This window comes from Euprymna scolopes, chromosome 7 (assembly GCF_053919585.1).
Source record: "Euprymna scolopes isolate OS-2025 chromosome 7, ASM5391958v1, whole genome shotgun sequence".
NCBI lineage: Eukaryota > Metazoa > Mollusca > Cephalopoda > Sepiida > Sepiolidae > Euprymna > Euprymna scolopes.
Genome location: NC_136488.1, coordinates 83,265,491 through 83,292,374, shown reverse-complemented (window position 1 = coordinate 83,292,374; position 26,884 = coordinate 83,265,491). Strand labels below are relative to the sequence as shown.

Below are 26,884 nucleotides of genomic sequence, written 5' to 3'. Positions count from 1 at the left end.
AGCGTTTTCTTTAAAGTCAGTGAAATATTGTATAGTAAAAGGGAACATTAGGTTGGTTGTTTTTGTTTTACGGCATATCAACCCTTTTCAGGTTATTTAATGCCAAATCCAAAGATTTTGAAGAAAGATTTTTTTTAATAGAATATATTTGTTGTTTTCAAGTCGGTTTCTATTTAACCCATAGTTGGGATCCTAACAGGTACTACCACTCCGGGTCAGAGGGGACCTGGGAGCAATGGCAATTGAAGGGTGGCTCCACACTCCCCAAAGCCTTCAAGCTGGGACCACCACTGGATATAGTTTAAGGTCATATCCAGGACCAAAAGGGAACATTAAAGAATAAATAAGTTTAAAAAAAAAAAAAATTTTTTTAAATAGAAAATTTTATCTGTCAAGGAGTTGGACTCAAAAAGTAAAGTAAAAATTGTCTCTTACAATGTGATTTTATCATTTGTATTGAACTATGTAGCACAATATTACTTTCCGAGCATTTATTGTTACTTATTAATTTATTTCATTAGGGTCAGTTCTATATTCAAAATACAATGGATACTATTTTTATAATAATGTTAATTTACTTGCTGTATGCTATTGGTTTTTCTGTTAAAAAAAAAAAAAAAAAAAAAAAATGAACTATCCAGAAAAATATCAGCAATATGAATACATTCGTTGATTAAATATATTTCCCATTCTGTTGAATTTCCATGGGTCTTGCTAGTTTATAAATATTATGATTAAAGATTCAATAAACAAGACCAGAAACTGTACAATCCTCTAAAGATTTTTATATTTTCATGCGTGTTTGGTCATAGTTGGTTGATCAACTTGTTGGTGCTTAAGCTTTCAACCATTCTAAGCTCATTTCAAGTCAAATTTTATTTTTTTTCGATTCAAATAGTTTTTACATTTCTTCTGTGAAACTTTTTACAATATAGTCATTCATGATGTGCCACTGTAAGTTTCAAAAATGTGATTATCTCTTCATTATTTAAAACAAAACAAAACATGTGCTGTCATTTCCATCAGATGAATGGACAACGGTCTCCAAGAAACATTTTTTTTATTTTTTTTATTGCCACTGCATTGAAGACCTGTTTTTGTATTTATTTTATATAGCACGTTTGGGCCTAAACATCCATGATCTTCACCAAATCATCATGAGTTACAAATAAAAATTTCCTAGTTTGAAAATATATACTTGAAGATTGGAGTTTACAATGACTGTAACGTTAACCAAGATGAGAATAGTCATCTCTATTTGTTTCACCACAAGAAGCAGAATTAGACACAAGGTCAGTTTTTAATGTGGAGAAAATCCAGCTCCGAAAACAGGCAATATGGATTTGGATAAAAAAAACTGCCTTACTCATCGACAGAGGATAGAACAGATGAAGTGTAGTAACAGAACAGATACTACACTTTTACTATACTGATATTCCATACCACGTCTGACAAGTATTCTAAAACACTTTAATACTTTTGTCCTTATTTCTCATCATGTTATCTAGATTTACAGGGTTTTTTTTTTTTTAAAACTTATAATCAAATAAATCATACAAAATAAACAACTTTGGCGGTGCAAAATGTTTCCAAGCAAAGAAGACATCGGCACAACAAATTGTCCTTGTTTCCCCAGGCAGACGACGACACTGCACTGTAACCAATAAAGGAAAGGAAAGGGGGTAAAATAAGCAAAAGAGGGAGGAAAAAAAAAAACAAACAAAAGTTTTTACTTACCTTAGGGAGGGAAGTAGTCTTCGCACTGTCCATGTCAATGAGGTCGGGATTCAAGCTAAAAATAGCTTCTATCTCGATCTGAAGTGAGAACAGGAAAATTACTTTAAATACTAAATCCAAAAATATCTTATTTGATTGATTACTGATGAAAAAAATAAATTGAAAAAGTAAATGTTTGATTCATAAAAATCATTAAAGAAAATATTTTTTTTAAAGAATTTCAGATAATATACTAAATGGAAGATTTTTTTTTTATTCAAGTGCTTATAGTATATACTACTGAAAAATGAATAATATAAATCTAACGTAACTTTATTTTGTCAGACCCAAATCGCAATTTAACATGCTAATATTTGATTCAGACTAGCCTCTGTTTTTTTTATTCCATTATGTTATTAGCCAAAATAATTCATTCCACATTTTTTTTTTGAAAATACTTATTCCAGCTAAGAACACTGTTAGAGGGGAAAACATTTCTCACTTATTTGCCTAAACAAAAACATGAGCTTATATATGCCTTAAATATTTTGTTTAATTTCAACATTTCCCTACCTATTTCTGCATTAAAATATTTCTTACAGGAGGGAAAACAAGTTTCATTGTAACTCACGCTTACACGAATGTTTATGTTTCATGTTATAAAAGACAAAGATAAGAGTTGTCAATGAAAATGTTAACTTCGATATGAATTTTCCAACCTTGCTGCTCACCAATTTCCTAAGGATAGTGGGATGCCTTCCCTTTTAACAGATAAAGTCAAATCACAAATATAGGATGTAAAACTAACAATTTGGTAGAAATAAACCCTTATAAAACTTTTTTTTTTTTAATTTCAAATAAAGTGGGATTCTACATTTTCTTATTTACAAAAAGGTGAAATATTCTACTAAAATGTGGAGATCTCACATCTCCAAAAAGCTCATGTCATTTTTAAGGCAACACGGAACCCTCATTTATTCATGATGAATTGCCATCTTGAATTCTTACAAATACAAAATGACAACCTTTCACATTGTGTAATTACTTTTATTTTTTTTTTTCTACTGTTGCTATAATAACGGTTTTAAAATACAGGCAGAAGAAATATGAAAGGGCGGGGTATTGCAAACTTGTCAAGAGAAATAAAGTAATAATCAATATTTCTTCCCAGTTAAAATAAAAAAAATTCTCAACTTGGGGAGGTCACGATCCCCCATCTGCTTAGAAAGTGGGCAGCACAAAAAGTAACCCTTTTTCCTAAACTCTAATCAGTTTTAACTAAAAACGTCAAAATTAAGAGAAAGACATATGCTCATCATGTAAGAAACGGAAACAGGAAGTCAATTTTTAATGAAATAAAAGTCGTCAACTCCCCTACACAATTATGAAATGCTTGAAATCTTAATTTTCATAGCAAAATTTAATTTTCAGAGCAAAATTTAATTTTCAGAGAGAACTGCCAGAAGAAAAATCAGCCTTAAAAAAAAAAAAGAAGCAAATTTCAATCAAAAAGCAGAAAACTTGTTTATTATTTAAGCGGAAATCCATTTTTTTTATCGATTAAAAATAAACTTTGTTCATTCTTTATCGAAAATGGTCACATACTTTATATTTACCGAATAAGTTGCGGATGGTACAATTTAACTTTTAAACCATTTTTGTTTGCTTAGTATTTTCAAAATGTACATTTCATAAATACACTTATTATTTCAGTCAGGTTTCCTGCTCCTATTGCCATAATTATTTATAAAAAAAAAAAAAATTTTTTTTCTTCATCAACCAAATAAGCACTATGCCATCATCAAATGCTTTTTTAAACTTATGTTTACCAAATGAACCATAAATGATGAAATCATGTTATTAAAAACTTTAACAATGTTGTTTTAATCTTAACAATTCTTCGATGTAAATAACTTTCTAAATATTCAATCTCTTCAGACATGAAGATTTCACATTTTTAACACTAAAATATTACAATTCCTACTTCAGTTACACAAATTACTTAGAATGAAAAGGAGTTTTATGAACCTTTTTTTTCTCATTTCTTTTGAATGACTGAGTATGTGTAAAAAATCACATACTTTAGAAAATTGACACATTTACTAATGGATAGTGCATTTGAAGTTCAAATTTTTGTTTAATTTTTTTTTTTTTTTATAATTCAATTTGAAACATTATGGAATATTCTTTTAGTAATGTTGGTACATAAAATGTTTGAAAATCCGTACAAATTCCAGAGTTCTGAAAGATGCACCTGAAGAAGGTTGACTAAAATATGAAAATGACCAAAATCAGGTAATATAACATGTAGGTGTTTGCAAGTTGAAGAATTGGATAAAGTTTGTTGTTTACCTCTTTGCCCTTCGTCTCTCCCTTTTCAAACCATTCCACAGTAACGCTTCTTGAATCTTTGTTGATAGAACTGATCACAGCAGAATGAACACGACCTGAATCCCAAGAAAAAAAAAAAATTAATATAAAAGGAATATTTAACATATCAAACTTAACTATATTTGCACGTTTTGACTTTGAAAATATCTTCACATCTAAATAAATACATGCATAAGTTGAGCCATTTCTTGAATTAATGGGCAAGTCAAAACCCTTGATTTCAATTCTTTTTATAGAAATTGCTCCTAACAAGGCATGAAGCCACTTGATATAAGGAGTTAAGTATGAAAGATAATTACAAAAAAAGGTGATGCCTATTGATCTTGAAAAAAAAAAAAAAGTTATAGTTAGGAGGAAAGCAATCAGAAAAAAAAATAGTTCCACAAGTCTGCCTGCAGTTCTTGGAAAGAAGTTACTGGAATAGAAAGTTGTATTATAAAGAGATGTCAAAACAGCAAATTGATGAAGATCACTAGACCAAGGAGTCAAGCGAGCTGGAACACAAAGCAGAGACTAGATAAAACAATTCTAAAGAACACATGCCATAAAAATAAGAAAAAAGAAAAAAAAAGAAAAAAAAAGAAAAAAAAAGAAAAAAAAAAGAAAAAAGAAAAGAAAAAAGACAGACTAGCAACATCAGGTCTGAGAGAAGTTGCAGAATAGCTATGTATATGTGATATCAGACACAGGGTTAATTTGCATATTGGTTCTGAAAAGACATTTTATTAATTAAATATTGTTTTTCAATTGAATTGTTGTTTTGAATTTTATATAAGGAATAGTTCTGTTTCACAATATTGTTTTATTTTGTGGACAAATATTTAACATTTGTTGAAATGTTCCTTTCCACAATTAAACGAAATAAATTGGTATAAATAAAGAAATAAATTGGTATCATCAAAATGTTAATAGGAATAAAATATGTATACAAAGTTATGAAATGTTTATTAGTTAGGTATTTCAAGTAAATGAACTTTGCCAAGAGATTGCAAACCAGCTAGTAATTAAATAAAATTTAATCACTTTGATAACTAACAAAGCATAATATAGCTTCATGTATTGTTATTACCATAGACAATTTAGTGAAGTGACTAAATGATAAACAAAATTTAAGAAACTTTGAAGGTGTCCCAAAATTAACCATCTATTTTTTTTAAATATAAATTAGCTTAAAAATAGAAAGGTTCATTTTGGGACATCCTGTATTATTCCATACTAGTGGGGGTACCCGGCGTTGCCCGAGTGTTTGTTTCCGGGACGGGAGGGGGGGCAGTTTTAAAAAATGTTATGGTAGGTAAGTAGGAAGGATCAAACCCGGAGTCATGAGTAAAAGTAGGAAAACAAAGTGTGAAAAAAAAACAAAAAAAACATCTGCAACGTTAACAGTTCGGCCACCAAGAAAAGTCCATTCCAGTTGTTTAGGAAAAAAAAAAAAAAAAAAAAAAAAACGACTACGGTAGGTCGGCGCGAACGTGAAAATATAATGTGAATTGTCCAGAACGCTAACCACTACGCCACAGAGCACTGCAGCTTAGTTTAGTGATTTTAAATAACTTCACATGAAAGAACTACGAAGCCAAACCGGTGTTCTCTTCTCAACTGTTCCTTGTGAACGATCCCCAAACGGTGTTAAGTGGTGGCAGGGGGAGGAGGAATTTATTAGAGAGAAAATATTTTACCACTTCCATTGATCTTAACCGATTTTGGCCGTGACTTCTCAGCAGAAAAAGTATAGAAATCTAAGATTATCGAGGAATTTGAGAAATAATAAGCCTATAACACACCTCAGATATTGTTCTGCCGTTTGTGCATATTATATTTGCATGAAATATCTTGATTTTTAATCCTATTAATGTCAAAATCAGACGGGAAAAAATGAGTTCATTTTATTTATATAGAGATAATGTCTTTTAAATGTTAAAGTGTTTTAAAAGTTAAAACTATTTAAATGCTTATGCAATAAAAATGGCAACCAGTATGTTTTTTTTTTTAATTTTTTTTTTTCATTAAACTTCCTTTTTTTCTCTCCATTAGTTAAACATTTACACATGCCTTTTATAAAGGGCAACTATTTTAACATGTAGTTTCTTAACATTTGGGGAAATAGCACAATTTTTCACAATTATCAGAGTTTCAAATTGAAGTGAAAGAAATCAAAAGTTCTGAATAAAATGTTAACATAAAAAAAAATCTCCTAAAAGTCCATTGTATAGAATGTTATGTTTTTTTCTTTTGATCCATCTCTCAACAAATATGATGGTTGTTCCAAAAGTAAAGACTCTTATTTTTTTTTTTTTTTTTTTTAACTAAAAAAAGTTGAATAGCTACAAACATGGGAGTGGAAGCATTAAAACGAGCAACCTTTTGTGCTCCAGAATTTATTTTTTCTACATAGTCTCCACTTTTGTCAAGAATTCAATGACTCATCTTTACTTCTGGTGCACGTCCATGGCAGTGGTTGCTTTCTAAGAGTACCATCAATATCTGCAACGGAATTGAAACTTTCAAGTCATGAATGCACAAGTTCAGTCGTATTATTTGGATTCATCGGACTACTGTTCTAATCTTGAGTGACTCAAAATGAGAACAGTAGTCTGATGAATCCAAATAATACGAATGACCAATCCTCATCTCAAAAATTCAGAAACATCACAATCATCATAATAATGCAATTAACAATCGCTCTCATCTGTTCGGACAAAAAATTACTTTTGGAATGCCCCTCGTATATTTCATTTAAATTTGTAAGAATTTAAGATCACGAAGCTAAGTAAAATGTACAAAAAAAAAAAAAAAAAAAAAAAAAAAAATTGTACACTGAAATATAATCTAAATGAATGAATAAGAAAGTGCTTTTTTATTGATCACTCTTACATTACTATTAAAACGACTTACTCTTAAATCAATAATACAACACTGAATTTTAAACTATATATATATATATATATATATATATATATATATATATATATATATATATATATATATATATATATATATATGAGAGACGAACGACCAAAGAACAGTCATTGGAATGGCTAAATTACATATGTGTTATAATTTTGTCGATATTAACAGCATTATTAAAGTGATTTGTTAAAAAATAAAATATGGATAACTTAAAAAGTATTTTCAACATTGCTTACAAGAATTCTTACCAGTCCAACATGAGGGAAAAAGAAGAGGAGGCTGGTTAACCAGCACTAACTACTGACTGGCTGTTTCTCAGCTTCCCCTTCTTTTAATAACGCAGCCATTATTTGTTTTTAAGTTTACATCTGATGTCGCTAGTATGCTGAGAACAGATACTACACTTTGATCTTAATCGAATGGTCAAACTATAAAAACATGTTTTTACAACTACACTTTTATGAATAAAAAAAAAAAAAAAAAAAAAAACTTATTTAATTTATTACTGTATTATCTTTTAATGGGGATGTGCAGTGTAATATCGGTTCTGTTGTCTTAACACCATCTTAGGTACTTCTCTCTCTTTCTTTTTTTTGTAATATCTTTTGTTTTCCTTTCTTTTATGGGGAAGATGCTCTCAAGTTCTACCTCCTCTATTTTGGAAGGGGATATTGTAATATATGTTCTGCTGTAATGATGCAACCCTACCAGGTATTACCTCTTCCTTCAGAGGAGAAGTGGGATCAGTGCATGTAGCTGGTTAGTCATGACATCCTCCCAACCTAGAAAAATAAATATGCAACTGGAGGGAGCATATATTTGCTAGTATATATAGCAAAAAGTTGGATTCCAATAACCATTCTTTGACAATCCGTTTCGTTACACTTAGACAATTAAAAAGACTTAGAGGGGGAAAAAAAAAAAAAAAAAAAATGAATAAAACATTTATGTGTAGGTTTAATTAGGAATGTAAGCTTTTGTTTTTCTTTTCAATTTAAAATCCAGTTAGTATTACACATATAATACTTAGAAAAGCATGCTTGCAACATGTCAATATTATATGAATAAGCAAGATGGTGACAAAATTTGACTTTACGTCATTTAATTTCGATATTCAGATAATTGACAATTTCAAGTGTGCATTTTTTTAAGTTTACATGCGTAATACTAAATGGATTTTAAATCAAAGTGATTCCTCATTTAATGATATATAAGGAAATCAACATTAAACTATTTTAATACCGATATGGAATTTTTCTCAAATTCTCTCTGGCTGTGAACTTTAATGTTTGTCAGTATTAATTAACAATACATTTTTCTTTGCATTCTAATTTGGATTATATTATTCTAAACCATTCTGAAGCGAAATTCTAGGAGTGTAGCAACTTGGGGAGAAAAATGGAACAACAGACTATCCTTCAAATAATCTTCATCACCAGAATATGCGCAAGGAAACAATTACAGGGAGTTCTGCTAGTTAAAGGATTGGCATCAGTTTCTTTGATCAATTTTAATAGATGCCAACACGTAAAAAAAAAAGATGTTAAACTAAATATGATGATGTTGGCGTGGAAAATAGAATAGAAATAAAGAATTCAGAAAGACATGAGGAAATATAAAAATAAAAAATTGTGTGATAAATATAATCATACCCAAAATACTAATATTAAACTTATACCAGAACTTAACATCCTCTTTGTATACAAGATAAATGGTTCCTTCATAACTGATATTTTTTATTTTTGTTACATTAAAAACCGACCTCATGTCTAATTCTGCTCCTGTGGGGAGGCAAGTGAGAAAAAAAGTTATTCTTAAGATGTGCAAGATTCATATTGAGGAAAAAATCCTTCGAAAGTGAACAGTCTCGGCAATTTCTGAAATGGTCTTTTCCCCAATGACTGATATGTTGCTCATCCTGTGTAGTTCAAGATCTACCCTGCCAGGCCTTGCTTTTCTTTGAGAAGGGGATTAGTTTATCGTTAATCGCCTGAGGCGCCTCTACCAGGAAATGCTCATAGGTTTGTTTGGGCACTTTTTGCTCTTCAATCCCACTTTTTGACCTTTTTGACACATCTCGTTGTGGGAGGAAGATTAATGAAGTGCAAGATTGTGGATTCAGAATATCAAGAAACTTGATTTTTGACTCCTGATATTAAAAAAAAAACAAAAAAAAAACTGACCTATGACATTGTATGGCCTTCAGGTCAAGATCAAAGCGTAGTATCTGTTCTTCAGATACTGCACTTCAATTTCTTGTTCTCTGTCAGTGAAGGAGAAATCCTTCATGACTGAGACAATTATTTTTGTTCCTTTTCTCCACATTAAAAAACGACCCTGATGTCTAACTCTGCCCAGTGGGGAGACATTGTAAATAGGAACATGTATAGTATATATTATTAATCAATGCTAAAGTTTAAAAAGAAAATGTTTTCCAGGGATCTAAATTCATTCTTTTTTTTCTTTTTTTTTTTTTTTTTTTTTTTTTCTTAATTAAAATTTTTTTTAAAGAATTCAATACATAAAAAATAACAATGAGTTAATAATGATTTTTACATTTTTATTTGAATTTATTTGGTTTTGAACATTTTTCATTTCATTTGTTTTGGTATTGTATTTTTTATTCCGACAGTGTCCATTGACTTTAAATAGCAACATGTTTTTGTTTTTACCTCCATAACCCTGAAGAGGCATTCATCCAATTTGTACGTTTTGGGGATGACAATCTTATTTCAAAGTTGAATCAGACACAAAAATGAAAATCACATTTTTTAAATAGATCAAAAAACTCTTGAGTTTATCAAATTCAAATTTTAGGCATATTTTTCAAAACCATTATCACAATTGACATATCACATCTTCATAGAGGAAATGATTGACAGATGTCGGAGGGTGGGGCGAACAATAACCCAAAATGTGATTAGCTATTTAAATAGAAAGAGAATATTTTTTCTTTCTTTTTTAAATGTCATACAAAAACATGTAATACTTTATTTTTCAAAGCTACTATCATGATCAACATGTCACATTTTCAGATGAGAGGTGATTGAGGATGAATTCAAAATATTAGAAATTTAAATAGAGAAGAGAGAAGACCAGATACTTTTTTTAAAATGCAATACAAAAAGTATGTGTAATTTATTACATCCTAACAGTCTTTAGCTCATTTAATTCAAATTATTTATTAGTTTTTAAATAAAAACTTTTTAGTCTACACAATGAGTGAAAATTCTATTTCAAATTTAAAAGTTTACATAACAATGAAAATCATGGTTTTAAAATGAATTCAAAATTTGAGCCCATCCAATTAAAATGCACATTTTTCAAGGCCATTTTTACAATATCACATTTTCATAAAGAAAATTATCGACGACAGAAAATGAAAACGCGAGAATACACCCCAAAAGTATGATTGGCAATTTGAACAAGAAAAGAATCAAGAAAAACGAGAACATTTTTTTATGCCATGAAAAAAAGAAAAAAAAAAAAAATGTATAAATTATTATATCCTAATAAAACTCTTCAGTTTTTGTTTAATTTAAATCAAATATTGAAAAATGAAACAAAATGGAATTTTTAGAAAAATGGAGCTAATTAAGAACGATCATGTGGTACGTCAAGATTTATAGCTTGAAAAAAAAATTATAGCTTGAGAATTAATAGGTTGAAAATAGAGTATAAAAAGTGGGTGGAAAGAAAGAAAAGAAAAGGGTCATGAGGTGAATAAGGGGGAGTAACTCAAGGCTTTTATGTTAATTCAAAAACTGATAAAAACGGTAAGAAAATATAAGTAAGCAATCAGTGAAGGAATTGGTAACTACAAAAGATAAAATTGCTGAGATTTTATATATAATCACTAGAGCTATGACAATAACATTCTTTTAATTGCTTGTACTCTTTAGATATCCGACAGACAATCAACCGAGAACCACATCACTCAACATAAAAACATAAGATATCAATGGATATATATATATATATATACCTGAGAATCAAAACAAGAAAAAGAATATGCTTTTGTCATAGTCCTAATAATCACTGACAAAGTATCTCATTCACTCACATTAATACTACTATGATAGGCAACTATAAAGGAAAAAACCAGATATATTACAAAATTCTTGCAACTAAGTTCTTGCCATTATTTTCAAATTTTGAAATCCTTACTTTTATCTTTTTGAGAACTATTTTGGGAATCATTTTGTAATCTATTTTGTTCATGTTAATTTCTGTTTATTTTCAAATCATTGAATTGGAATGTCAAATAATAAAAAAAATAAACATCAACACGGCTTTCTTTTAGTTTTCATCTATGTTTTTTTTTAAGGGTGGAGGCAGGGATGCATTCTGGTATGTCTTGTTCTGTCGGTTTGAGGTATTGTCCTGTGCAGTTCTAGCAGGTTCACCTTCCCTTCTCTCCCTTTGAAAAGGGGTTAGTTTATTGCTAATCGCCTGAGGCACCTCAAGTGGGGAATACAAATGAAGCTGCTCAGATAATTTGTTTGGCCGATGTTCTTCCTCTAGAGTGCTGGCGTTTTCAAATCTCACTTTCCTAACCTTGTGTCTAATCTTCCAGGTGTGGGAGGGAGATAATTAAAATCTACCCAAATCCTAAACAGGCTACAAATTTCACAAAATCATGATAGAATAAAAAAAGAAATGACAAACATGTTTATCAAATTGCTATTTGACAGAAGGAATTTGAAATATTTTCTTGACACGCCCAATTCATGACAAGTTATCCCCCCCCCATAAAATGTCAAATCTGATAAGAGTACCTATTAAATACAGTAAGCCTAATACAATATGTAAAGAACTTTGCAAATAAAGAGACTTATTTTAATTGTTATTCAAACACCTATTTTGAAGATTAAGAAAATTGCACACACAAAAAAAAAAAAAATTTGAAAACTTATTTTTTTTATTTATTTATTTATTTTTTATTACATTTTCATCCCAAACAAGGCACATTGCCACCTTGGTGTAGGGGGCTACTATCAGGGACATGAGATACTGGGATACTATGTAGGGAGTTGGGCAGCAAGATGTCAGTTCATGTTACACTTAAACTTCTGCATGTCAGTACAGTTGGGGAAGCAGGGGCCCGGAACGGAATTCCAAAGTTTAGCGGTTCTGGGGAAGAAACTACTGGAGTAGTAAGCTCTCTTACATCTAGAGATCTCTACTGTGTAGGGGTGGGATTTAGCTGCTTGTTGGGTTTGTCGAGGGTATTTACATCGTGGGGGGCACAAGTGCTTGCAGTTCGTCAGAGCATTCACCATTAAAATACTTGTGGAACAGGCAGATGGATGCAACATTTTGTTGGTGGGATGGTGGGACAGAGGCTGAAGCTTAGATGACAGTTTAGGACCCATTAGGTTGGAGACTCTCTTTTGGACCTTGTCTAGGAGCGAGAGATTAGTAGCAGAAGCACCGGCCCAAATATGACAGCAATACTTCATACATGGGTGAATGGTGGCCTTATAGAGGTACAGTAATGTTGCATCTCTCTACCTGTTCTACAAGTACTTTAACAGTGGATGCTCCGAAGAACTGCAAGCACTTGTATGCCCTCAACGTAAATACTCCTGACAAACCCAACAAGCAGCAAAATCCCACCCCTTCACAGTCGAGATCTCTATATGTAAGAGAGCCTTTTACTCCAGTAGTTTCTTCCCCAGAATCGCTAGACTTTGGAATTCCCTTCCGGGTCCCTGCTTCCCCAACTGTACTGACATGCAGAAGTTTAAGTGTAACGTGAACCGACATCTTGCTGCCCAACTCCCCACATAGTACCCCTGTAGCTTATGTCTCTGATAGTAGCCCCTACATCAAAGTGGCAATGTGCCTTGTTTTGGGTGAAAATGTAATAATAATGTATTCATTTGTTTATTAAATATATATATAAGTATTTCTGTACATAATAAAATAGAAACAATTATTCCAATCTACAAAATGACACCAATAGCAAAAGAAACACTGAAGTCAGACATTAAACCAAACCGGACACACTATCTGCCTGTATCTCATGCATGTTTTCAGCTAATAATAAATCAGTTTAATTACAATTCATAAATTACTACAATTTCTCCAATCCGATTCACTCTCCCAATTACGACATTTAGGTGGTAGCAGAGTAACTTACCCATGAATTATTTTCTACTTCCACTACCCCAGTCATTACTGGAGCTAATATTTTATAACCTCCGCTTATGGTGATTCACCATAATTATTTAGTTTTGACAGTACCTTACATGAACAGACCATTACCTTGATAACTAATGAAGGTTTCCTGGTAGTTTTACTTCCACTTATAACTACACTTTCATTGGCTGAACAGGTACAAATCATCATTATAGGTTTCACATCCACTGAACACTACAGAATGTTTATTCAGTACGTCTTAGCATTTTTCATAATGAGTACGTGATAACATCATTTCACTTTAGGTTTTATCTTCAGATTGACTTCATCAAAATAAACCTAACTTTGAAACTCTTATTCTACTTTCGGTAATTGTCTTTATAAATTCAAGGAAATTAATAACATAAAAGGCATCATATAAATATATTTCTTAAAATCACTTTTGTTTTTGATAATCCACACAAAAAAAAAAATAAATAAAATAAACAAAGAATATTTGAAATTAGTTAAAAAAACAAATTACTTTTGCTTAAAAGAACATTTGCCAATAAAAACATAATACGTAAATAAATTCATCCTGGCTACTTACTATCCCATGTAAATACTAAGTAGCATATTCAATCCTTCTCACAATATTAAATATTTTTCTTTATACTAGCCATTAAGTGGTATGAATTAAGTAAAGATGGAAACTGACGTATCCAGATACTGTACACAAACACCACCCAAGAAGTAGTTATAAACTAGTTTGTTTATACAAAGGTGAATTTAGTTTAAGTCTCCATTTCTGTTAAAAAGGATAAAATATTGAAAGCTCATTAAAAATGAAAGTGTTGTAATAAAATTCTTCATGATACTAGATGGTCTTTGAGACTTATATGGGAAGACGACACAAAGTGTTCTCAGAGTGTTGTCAAGTGCACTATGAAGCCAATTACTAAGATTGATACTTACAAAAAGAAAAAAAAAATGTTAATGAGGCAGGATATGAAGGTTAACAGCAGATGTCAGATATTTCAAGATTTTAAGTACTATAAGCAAAAGAAAGGCCACAGCTGGTCATCAGGCAGAAATGAATGCTTCTACATTAGAATTAGTCCCTAGAATTACTATAAGCAGATGACTGATTGGACATGGCTTAAAAAGACGAATAGTTACTAAAAAGCCATCTTTAATGCCAGTGCGTAAATCAAGCACCACTGATTGGATATCCAATGCTTGTCATTTGTCCTTTTCTAATGCCCATCTAAGATGGTTTGGACATACAGCTTGACACCCGGAGAAAGAACCCGTCCTTCTTCACACCCCTTCTTTACACGGTTGGTACAAATATGCTGGTGAGTAGTTGAAGATCTAGGTGGCAACAATGAAAGATATCGTAGCACCATTATCAGACTCATAACTCGAAATTGGGATTGGCTAGTCATATTGTGTGACCTAGCTCAGGAATGATGAAAAAGAGTAATGATGGTCAGAGACTGTATTTGCTTGAGTGGAGTGGGAGGGGGCTGGTTAAACCTGACCAGGATGATAGTCATTACAAGTTTTTGACTTATAAACATCCAGAAATGCATGAGAATTACTACATCGTTAATAACTGAAAGAAGGTACGCTGTACACGAGACCAAGTTTAAAACATTTGTCATTGTATTTATGTTTACAGAAAAGCTGGAGAACATTTTAATGCCAGAAACATTAGATCAAGTTGGGAGCTATTAGATCAGCCTTTGTACATTTCCAACGTATATAAGGCTTTCTAGCCCAAAATGCACAAAACATTGATGTTATTGTTTTTTTTTCTTTCCCTTTGATAAAATTCAATAATGTTCTGCAAAGCCGAAAACAAAAATAACAATTTTCCTTTACAAAACAACCAAATCAAACACTATGAATAAATATTAGAAGATATAAAGAACTTTAAGCATAAAAACTTTTACCAAAAATGAGTAAACGGTTGATATACCATAAAACGAAACAACCAAACCAATATTAAACAAGTGACTCTACCTATGTCATCCGGTTGATCTTCTATGGCTGCAAGATATGGCCAATAAGAATGATTGATCAGCGAAAGCTGGAAATCTTTGACAATGATTGCCTTTATTGCATTTTACTTTGCCAACAGGCCAACTACTTTCTGCCAACACCTCAACCTGAAGTTTGCCATATATCTTGTTTCAGCAAAGTTTTCGATAGTTTGAGCATGCAGGGAGAATTAATTTGCGATATAATTAATCCTACATCTGTGACTATCTCCCTGTCGGGATCATGTCACGATAAACAACATGAAATGAGTATTGAATAGAGATTAGTTAGATTTTGGGTGGGTGTATGATACTATCGTTGCCCGCGGATAGCTATCTCATTGCTCAGTTCGACACAGACCTTGTTGAACTGATCAGTTCCAAGGCGAAATCTCAAACTGTCTCTGAGTGTCCTAAAGACTGTCTCTTCATTAATAACAGTGGCGTTTATATATAGAATTCTGCTGAATTTTCTAGACTTGAGTATCAAAGTGTTATTTATGTGATATGGCTGTGATCCTTGAATTGCATGAACAATACTGGCATACAAATTGCATAAATTGACTTGATTATCTCTATGTAAACATTTCCACTGTGTGAATGGACTATTTTTAGAACTAACGTTAAATTTTAAACTTCAAACTTTCTGTAGTTTAATAAACATTCACCCTGCACTTTTTCTTCTTTGACCATTTATATTATCACATTTCTCTGACTGAGTAATGCAAGTGTACTTAGACAGCTGATAATCTGAGCAAAAAACATCAAGGACTTGGTTGAGCTTAAGTCTACAGGGTATTGACTTTCGACAATGGCATCAGGATTGGTTAGCCATCTTGTGCGACCTTGCTTTAGCCGTCATGGTCCAAGATTATTTGTATCATTTAGATTCTTCAGATTACTGTTCTCATCTTGAGTGTTATTTTTATAATTCAATCAATGTAACCTCTGACCATTTTCAGGTATATCTTGTCCAATTCAGGAATCTTTCTGTCAAACTTGGGAATCGGCATCGAAATCTGCAAGAACCCGTGACAGTAAATAAAGTAATTGGTAAAATTCATTTGTAAGTTATACTCTTCTGAAGGTTGAAGGTTCAATTCTCGATGCTGGTGACAATCAAAATACAATTGTGAATTCCAGTCATGGTTAACAGAATGAGAGCATGTTACCCCCCATGGATTAAATAAAGGGTTCCATAGTTTGAGAAGATACACCTGAAGAATGTTGGAGGTTACATCGACCATAACGCTATGAATACAACACTAAAGATGAGAATAGTCTAAAAATTAATCATTTCATCTCGTAAATTCAGAAAAATGGTTTAGTATGTGATGCAGACCAAGGAAGAAGGCAGCTAAACATGACCAAGGTGAATGCCATTGCAGCAGCAACAAACATCATATCCATATGAAAACACTAGAGATCTTAGGAAACGATTTTGGTTAATTAGTAATAATCAAAAAGTATTATAAAAAGGAACTTCTATTACAAAATTTTAACGCATCGTGCAATCCCTCCTTGGATTGAATCCAATGGGTCATAGTTTCATATATGAAACAAAATGGCGCCAAGCATACTTCAAAGGTGGAAGCAACTATATGACCAAGAAAAGAGAATCTCGAGTATTGAGACTGATGTAATGGCAACGACAAATCCAAATTTTATTCTTAACACATTTAGAATTTAGTACATTTGAGGTATTTATTTCGCTCCCACAGCGAGAAATGTGACACTAGGGTCGGAAAGTGGGATTGAAAAGTCAGCGCCCCAGATGGGTGGGGTGGGGGTACTCTGACCCTGCAAAAGAGTTCTAGGCAGCTCCGTCGACATTCCTCAGTCGCAGCATTTCAGGCGATTAGCAATAAACTAATCTCTTAGAGAGAAGGCAAAGCCTGGGAGAGTGAACCAACTGAAACTGCACAAAACCAGCATAACGCAATCAAAAGGGAATTGATCAAGACAGGAATAGTCTAAACTTGATTTTGAGGCTGAGGGGAAAAAATCTCTGGTGAAGTTTGAAGATTGATTGTGCAAAACTGAAAACTATTTGAAACTCAGTAATAAAAATAAAATGTATAGCAATAATATAAATAAATATGTCAAAATAATGCCAGTAAGATTGCAAGTTGTTGTCATACACAATATTAACTTTTTATTATTATTAAGCATAAAAAAGGACCTAAGCTACTTCATTTTATCGTTTATCAAATAAAATCTTTTAATGATCTGAACATTTGTTTTCACAAAAGGTGGTCTAAGAATATTTGTAAGCAACGTCTAATTTTTTTTCTTTTTAAAAATTAAAAGGAAATTATTGATTAAAATAAAAGATACCCAAATAGATATAAATAAATATTTTAAACATAAAATTCAATGTTCAGCTGAGCTGATTTCATTTGCTTTCAGATCAATTTATTAATTTTATATTTACTTTTCTTTGACAGAATCATATAGCATAACGGTAAGCATATTCACTAATGGGTTGAGAGACGGGTTAAATCTTCAGTAGAGTCATAGCAAAGACGGAGAGGGGGGGGTACTTGATACCTTCTTGCTAGAAGGATCAAGAATATGTGGAGTAATCTGAAGAAAGGAATGGAGTCCTCCCCCACACTTTGGTGAAAGGAAGCCTTTGGAACGCCTCAACTATGATCAACCACTTTAGGTCTTATTTTCCACTATCATAAAAAAGTGTATTTGTGTATGAGTATGCATAAACATTATTGGCTACACGTATGCATACATGTTTCAGCTGTGATCTGTCTTAAGACCAAACTTCTTTAGGCTACAAATATCGACTGAAATGTTTTAGTTGATATCTGTAGTCTAAGAAAGTTGGATCTTGAAAGAAATCATAGCTGAAACATGTATGCACATATGTAGCCAATAATGCTTGTATAAATAAAGGAATTTATACCATGCCACCTGGAATGAATTGGAAAAAGAAATCCTTCATTATAATAAAAAGTCAACAGTGGGTGTTTTTGTTTTCTCCTTTAGATCAGAAATGTTTTTTTATAAACATAATTCTATGATTTTCATACCAATATTTTAGAAATATGTTTAGATAAAAAGTGAATACAAACATAATTACAATGGTGGACACTAGTACAAAATTTAATAATTCTTACGGAATGTGTCTTCATTAAAAATCAGGACAAAATGTTACAATTGTAAAGTATTTTCTCGTCCAAATATCACAATAACATGTAACAGCTTTCATTTAATAATAATCATTATTTGAAAAGCAGTTTTTTTTGGCAATAATACAAAAAATAGATAAATACATGGTTTTGTTCTTTATTGCAGTATTTTGTTTAAATTATTTTCTTGGGAACAAGCTGCTGTCATTATGTAATAGTTTATCCAGACACAAATGAAATGTCATTAAAAATTTTTGGCCATGAAACCTAATTGTCCTGATAGGTCATAAAATAGGAGTTGAGAGATATTTCAGTAAAATAAGAAATTATTTACTAACGTAAGTTTTTATTTATGGTTTGAAAACATTAAAAAAAATTACAATATTATTATCATAGTACACTCCGCATAATGAATGAAAAACAAAAAGAAAGAAATTTATTTATCTATGTTGTGATGAGTAATCAGAATTGGAATCGGGAAAAACAAATTTGGGGGTATCGGAAAAATTGGTGCCTCTTTTTCGATGCCAAAACGATTCTTTTAATTGTCTTTATTTTATTTTGTTTAAAGAAAAATCTTCCATTGCTGGCAATAATAAATATTTATTGATTTTAAAATACTAGTGAAGCTAAAATCTATAGATCATCCTCCACAAGTGTAAATACCCATTTAGGAAAATACCTTCATATTTAACATGTTTTTTTTTTTTACAGAAATCGGGGAAAATAACAACTCTATAGTTAAATATTTAGAGATTTATAAAGAATCGGTAATTGTATCAGAATCAGGAAAAATATTGGAATCGTCCCATCACTACTGGATACATTACTAAAATATTCATATAAAAAATAAAATTGTCAATTATTTATTTATAAATTATTTCTGATGACCTAACGTAAAAAAACAAACAACACATCCACTGAAATAGAAATCCAAAGTTCTGGAATTAATGAGGTCACTGAAGGCCACTTCGGTACCATCTCTGCTTCTGAAGTATTTTTCGCACAGAAAGTTGTCTAGATGCTTAAAAAAGTGAAAATTTGTGGGCGAGAGGTCCAGTGAATATGGCAGATGAGACAGAGTCTCATAGCTCAATTCGTTCAGCTTCTGCAGGATCAGTTGAAAAACGTGCGGGCGAGCATTGTCATGGAGGAGAATTGGTCTCTTCATATTGACCAATCTCGGACACATATGTTGGAGCTTCTAGTGCATTTTGTCAATTTGTCAGCAGTACTTCTCCTGCGTAATCGTTTTGCTCAGATTCAAGAAGCCATGGTGGATGAAATCGGCCGCAGACCACCAAAACCTTTCTGGTGCAATTTTGTCTTCGGGAAGTGTTGTGGAGCTTCTCCGACATCCGACCACTGTGCCGAACATTGCTGGTTGTCGTAAAGGATTCACTTCTCATCACACATCACAATCTGCTTGAGAAATGGGTTGCTTTTGTTGCGCAGAAGGAGCATAGATGACTTCAAAACAATGATTATTTTGATTGTCGTTCAATTCATGCGACACCCATTTATCAAACTTTTTTTTACTTCCCTATTTGCTTCAAACGGCAAACGACTTGAATGGTCCACCTCGAGTTCAACAACAACTTCTCATGTGGTTTTGCAAGGATTGGCTTCAATTAAGGTTTTCAAATGTTCGTTATCAACCACAATCGGCCAACTGTGACCGTCTTCAATCTTCAAAGCTCTCGTCACTATTGCAAAATTTCTTGAACCACCGTTGTGCCACATGTTCATTAGTAGTTCTTGGACCAAATGCAGTATTGATATCACGAGCTGTCTTGGCAGCTTTCCGGCCTAGTTTAAACTGGAACAAAAAAATTGTGCGGATTTCAATTTTGTCCACGCCTGCCAAAAAAATGAATAAAAATATTGAGAATGGTAATAAATAACGCAATTTGATAGAGCGAAAAACATACCTCAAAATGATTATATATATATATATATATATATATATATATATATCAATGAATTAATAAAAAAAAATCATATAGAAAAGTAACATGTGAGAAAATGATATTGTTTTTACACCAACCTAATAACTTTATTATAGAATGAAAGATTTATTTTTTAAATCATTTCAGGTGGCATGGTAAATCTGAGGTTATCAGCTAGCTTTCGATCCCCCTCCCCCTGCATCACTTGTCCCCCTGCATCACTTGAAATGATTCAGTCCAGTGAGGGGAGGTGATAGCAAAAGGCACATTCTTTTGCTAACTGGCAGACAGAGATTTTGCTTGTATAGTCAAACTTTAGCGCTTACAAACTCGGATATTAAAACCATTGGAATGTCTAATATGTAATATCAGAGCCATTATGAATAGAGATATTTCCCAATAAAGATAAAGGTCTCACATGAAGCAAAATTTTAAAATCAGATCTTCATATAAAATATCTCATATGAATGAGATTATGTATATATACATACATACATACATACACACATATATATATATATATATATATATATATATATATATGCGCGTTTGATATTTATGTTAAAACCCCTTTTTTCTATTTATTTTAAAATTATATATATATATATATATATATATATATATATATATATATATATATATATATATATATATATATATATTACACACACAGGTGCGTCTGGTATTTGAGAAAATCAGATCTTCATATAAAATATCTCATATGAATGAAATTATGTATATATCTATAATCCTATATATATATATATATATATGCGTTTATTGATATTTATGTTAAAACCCCTTTTTTCTATTTATTTTAAAATTATATATACATATATATATATATATATATATATATATATATATATATATAACACACATACACACGGTGCGTCTGGTATTTGAGAAAATCACTTATTTCATCTCTTTTATCTATCTTTTACTTTGTTTTTTTTTTCAGAAAATTAATTATGTCAGATATTAATATAACTCAGGAAATGAAAAGACAGGCTGTAATAGTTGCAATAATGGTTAGCAGAGAATTTCCATAATCATATTACCCCCCCCCCCCCCAAATTTGTGGCCTCCAAGCTCTCCAGACTTAAATCCGTTGGATTATTATGTGTGGGGCGTTGTTGAGAGAGATGTTAATAAACATCCTCATAACACTAAAGATTCTTTGAAAGCATCCATAGTCAGAGTAATGCAGGATATCAATGAGGACCATCTTAAACGTTCCTGCCAACAGTTTAGGTCTCGAATAGAAGCTGTAATTGATGCTGAGAGCGATTTTTTTAAATAAAGTTAAAAAATAATATTTTAGTTTATGTACAATAAAGTGACTTTTTGTAATACCAATGTTTTTGTTTGTCTTTTTGATTATTTTTAAAAAGGAAATATATGTTATCAAATACCAGACGCACCCTGTATATACACACAACTGTGTTATATATGGGTCGTGAAATTGCATTCACTAGCAAAAGATTTAGCTAATTTACATATTCTTTTAAACATTCATTTTAATTCCCTATTAGTTTTTTCGGTTTTCTTATGGAATGATTATCTTCAGTTAACTATTACGTGTAATTATATTCATACAGATATTCTACATGATTTATACTAGCATAATATTTGCGTAAAAAGTTTATAGTAAACACAAAGCTCTTTCCACATTTATGTATACATATATATTTTTGTTAAAAAAATTTTGCCTGCAAAACTCATCGTTTTGGTCTACAGACATGAAACTTCATATATAAGGTCTTTGAACCCATGTGAAAAAAAAAAAATGAAATTTGCCAGGTGAAGGTCGAACGCCGGCATTACAAATGTGCATGCATAACTTACTAGCTATTGGTTCAGGTTTTAATTTTGAACTTTGCAGAAAACATGTCTACACAGTTTGGTCATTAATGGCAGAGGCAAAAATAAATCGGAAACTAAACGTTTTGGTTTTGAGTCTTGGTGGTGGCGCACAAATCATCTTTCTTTTTTTTTTTAATTTTAAATCATTACTATATATTGAGTCCAATATGATACTAAATATGGCATCAGCATTAATCAAAATATCATATTTAAACATATTTTACTACCGGGCGCCCTGCTAATATATGGAGTCTAAAGAGCAAAGTTTATTGTAATGTGTCAATACTTTAAAATAATCTTGCTCATAATACTGTGGATATATAATAAGCTCAATAGGTATATTTCTCCTAGAGCTATATTAATATTGATTATAAAAGATTAATAATTATAAATTACGAATCAGTTTCAACAGGAAAAGCAAACAATATCAACTTGAGTGTACAATCGTTTCGGAAACAATATTCATTTTATTTACAATTGACACTAGTCATTAAGAATAATTGTATGCGAATATTCATCTCATCAGCACAGAAAGGGGGGGGGGGGAATGTTAAGACACCAAAATAAAACTAGCATTTTGTAGTAAGTTAGATGGATGGTCCTTATTGAGATTCAGTAAAATAAATTTCCTAATTAATCTCAATAAGGACCATATATATATATATATATATATAGATATAATTTAGGAATTTAAAATTTGTGATTTGAAAAAGTTAAATTTTCAATATAGAAATTTTATTGTATGCAAGACAAAGAATACAGTATAGTAAAATATATTTCCTTAACCCATGAGTTTTCGATGCTTATACATCTCCTGAGGAAAAATATTAGCAAATATTATAAAAGGTTTGCATCTAATTTGCTAAAAGGTAATAAACATAGAAGCTTAAATGTTTTTAAAGTTTTTAAATCATTTTAGCTACATAGAATAAGAGAAATTGCAGAAAAAAAAAAAGAAAAAAAAAAGGATATTGAACTTCAAATTGAAAGTGTATGTTAAATCCTGGAATGGATTGGTTGGTTGTTTTTGTTTTACGGCATATCAACCCTTTTCGGGTTATTTAATGCCGAATCCAAAGATTTTGAAGAAAAATTTTTTTTAATAGAATATATTTGTTGTTTTCATGTCGGTTTCTATTTAACCCATAGTTGGGACCCTAACAGGTACTATCGCTCCGGGTCAGAGTGGATCTGGGAGCAATGGTAATTAAAGGGTGGCTCCACACTCCCCAAGGCCCACAAGCTGGGGCCTCACCACTGGATATAGTTTAAGGTCATATCCAGAACCCCCATTGAGGGACTTTTACCCTCTGCAGGGGGGCAGTCGGCGTATTCTAATGCCCCACCGACAGGGCCGTCCTGTAATGGAAGTTCTTGGTATTCGGCAGGTCAATAATATTTCGCAAGACCGATAATCACTGGATTTGCACACCAGTAGATTTATTGTATTTCATTATTCTGAATAGTATATATATTATACACACACAAATACATGTTGGTCTTTATTATTGAGTGAAGCATTGAACTTAAATCAATCTAAAGAGGATTTGCTTAATCGAACTTGAAAGACTAAAATAAACTTTTGAATCCTGTAATAGTATTACTAATATTTGCATAAACTTTTTTTTAATGTAAACAGAAACATTCAACAAATATAAGAGATTTAAAAACAAAATCTATGTCAGTATGATCCAAATTGCAGAAATAACTTCTTAGAAACACTTCATGAAAGTGTATAAATTCTATGTTGTACTTAGCACAGCTTTAGCATTTTACATTTAAAAAGTTTAGTGTCAAGCTGTAATTATCTATATAAATAAAAGGTCACATGTTCACGGTATAAATAATCATATATGCACATTTTTATGAGAAAAGTAAGAGAGACTTAATATTAAAAATAACGAAGAAAAAAGAATCACATATGTAAATGAAGTTTTTATGAGCAAAGATTACTGTGATGTTTTTCTTTATAGCTTAGTTTGGTTTCAACGATTTCAAGTAGCAGGTAAACCAAACTAGCTTAAAATAAATAACAAAAAGGAAAGTTAATTGTATAACATGACGCAGGTGTCAGAGTCAAATTCTTCAGCTGATTCCCATCCTCTGACAGGATATGGAATCGATTGCAAGTAGTACTGGTTGAAGAACAACTGACTGGAATTTCGCCAAGTTTCAGCAAAAAGGAAGCATAAAATTTTGCTAAAAATATTTTCATGTGAATCTGCAAGGTTTATGTGGTGTGTAACAATAGAGCAAATTCATTTGAATAAAATACTGTGGTTCAATCACTGGACGTTTTCCCCAACTTCTCATTTCGTTGCCTCCAGTCTCAAAGGAAGCAAATCTCAAACATCAAATAAACTCAATTCTTAACAAATAAAAATATGGATAATTCTGGGTTCACTTTTTCTTGAAGTTGAATGTCGGACTGACATTTTGATAAAGCCAGGTTATTGGCAAAAATTCGGACTTAAACAACAACAAAAAAAAGTAACTAAAAATGATTTTATCATTTCATATTTTCAGGTTTTCAAAATTTCTCATTTAAATTCATTAAAAAAAAAAAGTTTTCTAAAATGTGTGACTTTCCACTTCTAAAAAATGAATTTGCTTATGCAGTTTAATTTAAAGGGAAGTAAAAAGCAGGCCTTGAGTTTACTTTCGGCAACCTTGTAACTTTCGTTTTTTTATTTTGTCCATTAGTCCTCACAATCCATGAACAATACTTCTGACAAAGAGTTAATATTTGCTCTTTTTTGAATCAGAATCTGTCCATTTAACACTTACTGTTGGCTAGTTTTAACTTAGCAGTACTATTTTATTTTTTTATTTTTATTTTTTAGCTCATTACATACATCAAGTGGCTTCATGTCATGTCTGGATTGATTTCAATTAAAAACATTTTTTTTTTAAAAAAGGAAAGTGGATCTCTTCCATTGATTATCTTAACTACTTCCCAACTGGATCCAAAGTAAAACCTTCCACCAAATCTCTCTATAGTACCTTTCTAGAAAGTGAATGGTCACTGGACTAAGAAAGCTTTCCAGACAGACCAGCATTATGATTCACTCCTTCAATCTATGATAGTCCTCGATAGAAGGGATGAGAATGAGGTCGAAAAAGATACTCATAATTGCACAGCTTCACGTAAACTCCATCTGTCAAGGTTTGTGGTTTGGTTCAGGAAAGCCAGTCTCTGAATACGTCGATGACTTCATCAAGTAAGACCTCCTTAAGCCTCTCTGACATAGATATTGAAAAAAAAAAAAAAAATTCTACCAGTTGTTCTGTTTCTCACGGGTCATGAATTCAATTCTCACTAGTAACCTGTGATTTAAACATTTCCTTAATTTTCAAACTACATGCCAGACAAATATGAACCTTTTACAATATGGATAAGTCGGGGACTTTTCAACTGCTCACTCCAGGTTCAAGATCCTCACGTCTGCCAGAGTAGCATGTCTTCGCATTAGAAGGAAGCATTTTTCTTTTGAGAAATGCTTGGGTTGGTGATGGAGCGTGCTTGATGATTTAAAACCAGAAAACTTGGAGATCTATTTTGCAGGTACTAGATTGTCTCACTAGTAGTTTTTTTTTTTTTTTTTTTTTTTACATACTTGTATTTATGATGTATTCACCCAGGGTGGGTTGAGTCTGCTCTGCTTCAAACGAGCTGTGTTAAGGAATCCACTCAAGTTGTCGGTATATATCAGCCATTCCAGATTCCAGTGATGTTTACCAAAAAAAAAAAAAAATGCAAAGGCCAGCTACCAGCTCTATATCTGCTTTCATCATTGCAATCCCTATAATTGATGCAACAACATTCACTTTGATTGGGTTGTGCCGGCCTATTCCCTAGCTGGAACATCCCAAACCCTGATGGACCATGCACAATGGTCCTGCAATGTATGTCAGCACATCTTCCAGCTAGTAGTTGCATTTAGAGCTACCAATTTGCAGATAAATTTTTCCTCAGGTCAAAGAAAATATTCAAGGCAACAAATTGGCTGTATAAGAAAAGTCTCTGCAATACCAGTAGTCTTGCATCTTGCTTGGATGGTTGGTTTTGAATTCAGTTGGATGCATCATAGGTAACACAAAGGTAGCATGCAAAGCCATCCAGAAGTATTGCTTGTATCAGAACCCGGCAAACTCAATTTTAACAAGTTTAATCTTTTGTTAAGATCACAATCTTCCCTGGAGATGAAAGAAGGTTGCACGAGCAACCTCATCTTTTCTTAACCAATGACTGTAAAGATTGAATCAAGATATTTGAAATATACAACATCTTGGACAATAGTGCTGTTGAGAATGATAAGGGTTTTGTAGTTTTATCAACCAACTACCCTCTTTCAGACCAAGTCTCTCTCTCATATATATATATATGTACGCAGATTAAAATAGTTAAAATTACTTGCAAATTGACTGAAATGTTTGGGTTGCTCATGGGATGGGTTTGATGATTTAAGACCCAAAACCTTTGAGCACTTCCAAGATGTACTTTACAAGTGCTAAACTGCCTCAATAGTAGTTTCCTTTACAGATTTAAAATATAGTTAGAATTACTTGCAAAATGACGTTTTTAAAATCTATATTCACCCCAAACAAGGTGCACTACCACTGAGACACAAGGGACTACTATGAATAGAGGTGAGATTAATAAAGATCATCTTAAGTAGGAAGTTGTGCTGGTTTACATATTTAAACTTTTGTAATGTTGGTACAGTCAGGGGAAAAA

At 31.7% G+C, this 26,884-nt stretch overlaps 1 protein-coding gene across 12 annotated transcripts in view; it reads right to left on the bottom strand.

Annotated features, from left to right (window-relative positions):
- LOC145279808 (kinesin-like protein KIF2A) overlaps positions 1-26,884 on the bottom strand; it is a 148,206-nt gene that overhangs the window by 73,576 nt on the left and 47,746 nt on the right. For all 12 annotated transcript variants that reach the window (XM_080131172.1, XM_080131162.1, XM_080131163.1 and 9 more), the window contains exons 2-3: positions 4,069-4,163; positions 1,738-1,815 (exon numbers count right to left, since the gene is read on the bottom strand). In XM_080131172.1, coding sequence (XP_079987298.1) covers positions 1,738-1,815; positions 4,069-4,163 — 173 coding nt within the window. The remainder of the gene's footprint in view (positions 1-1,737; positions 1,816-4,068; positions 4,164-26,884) is intronic.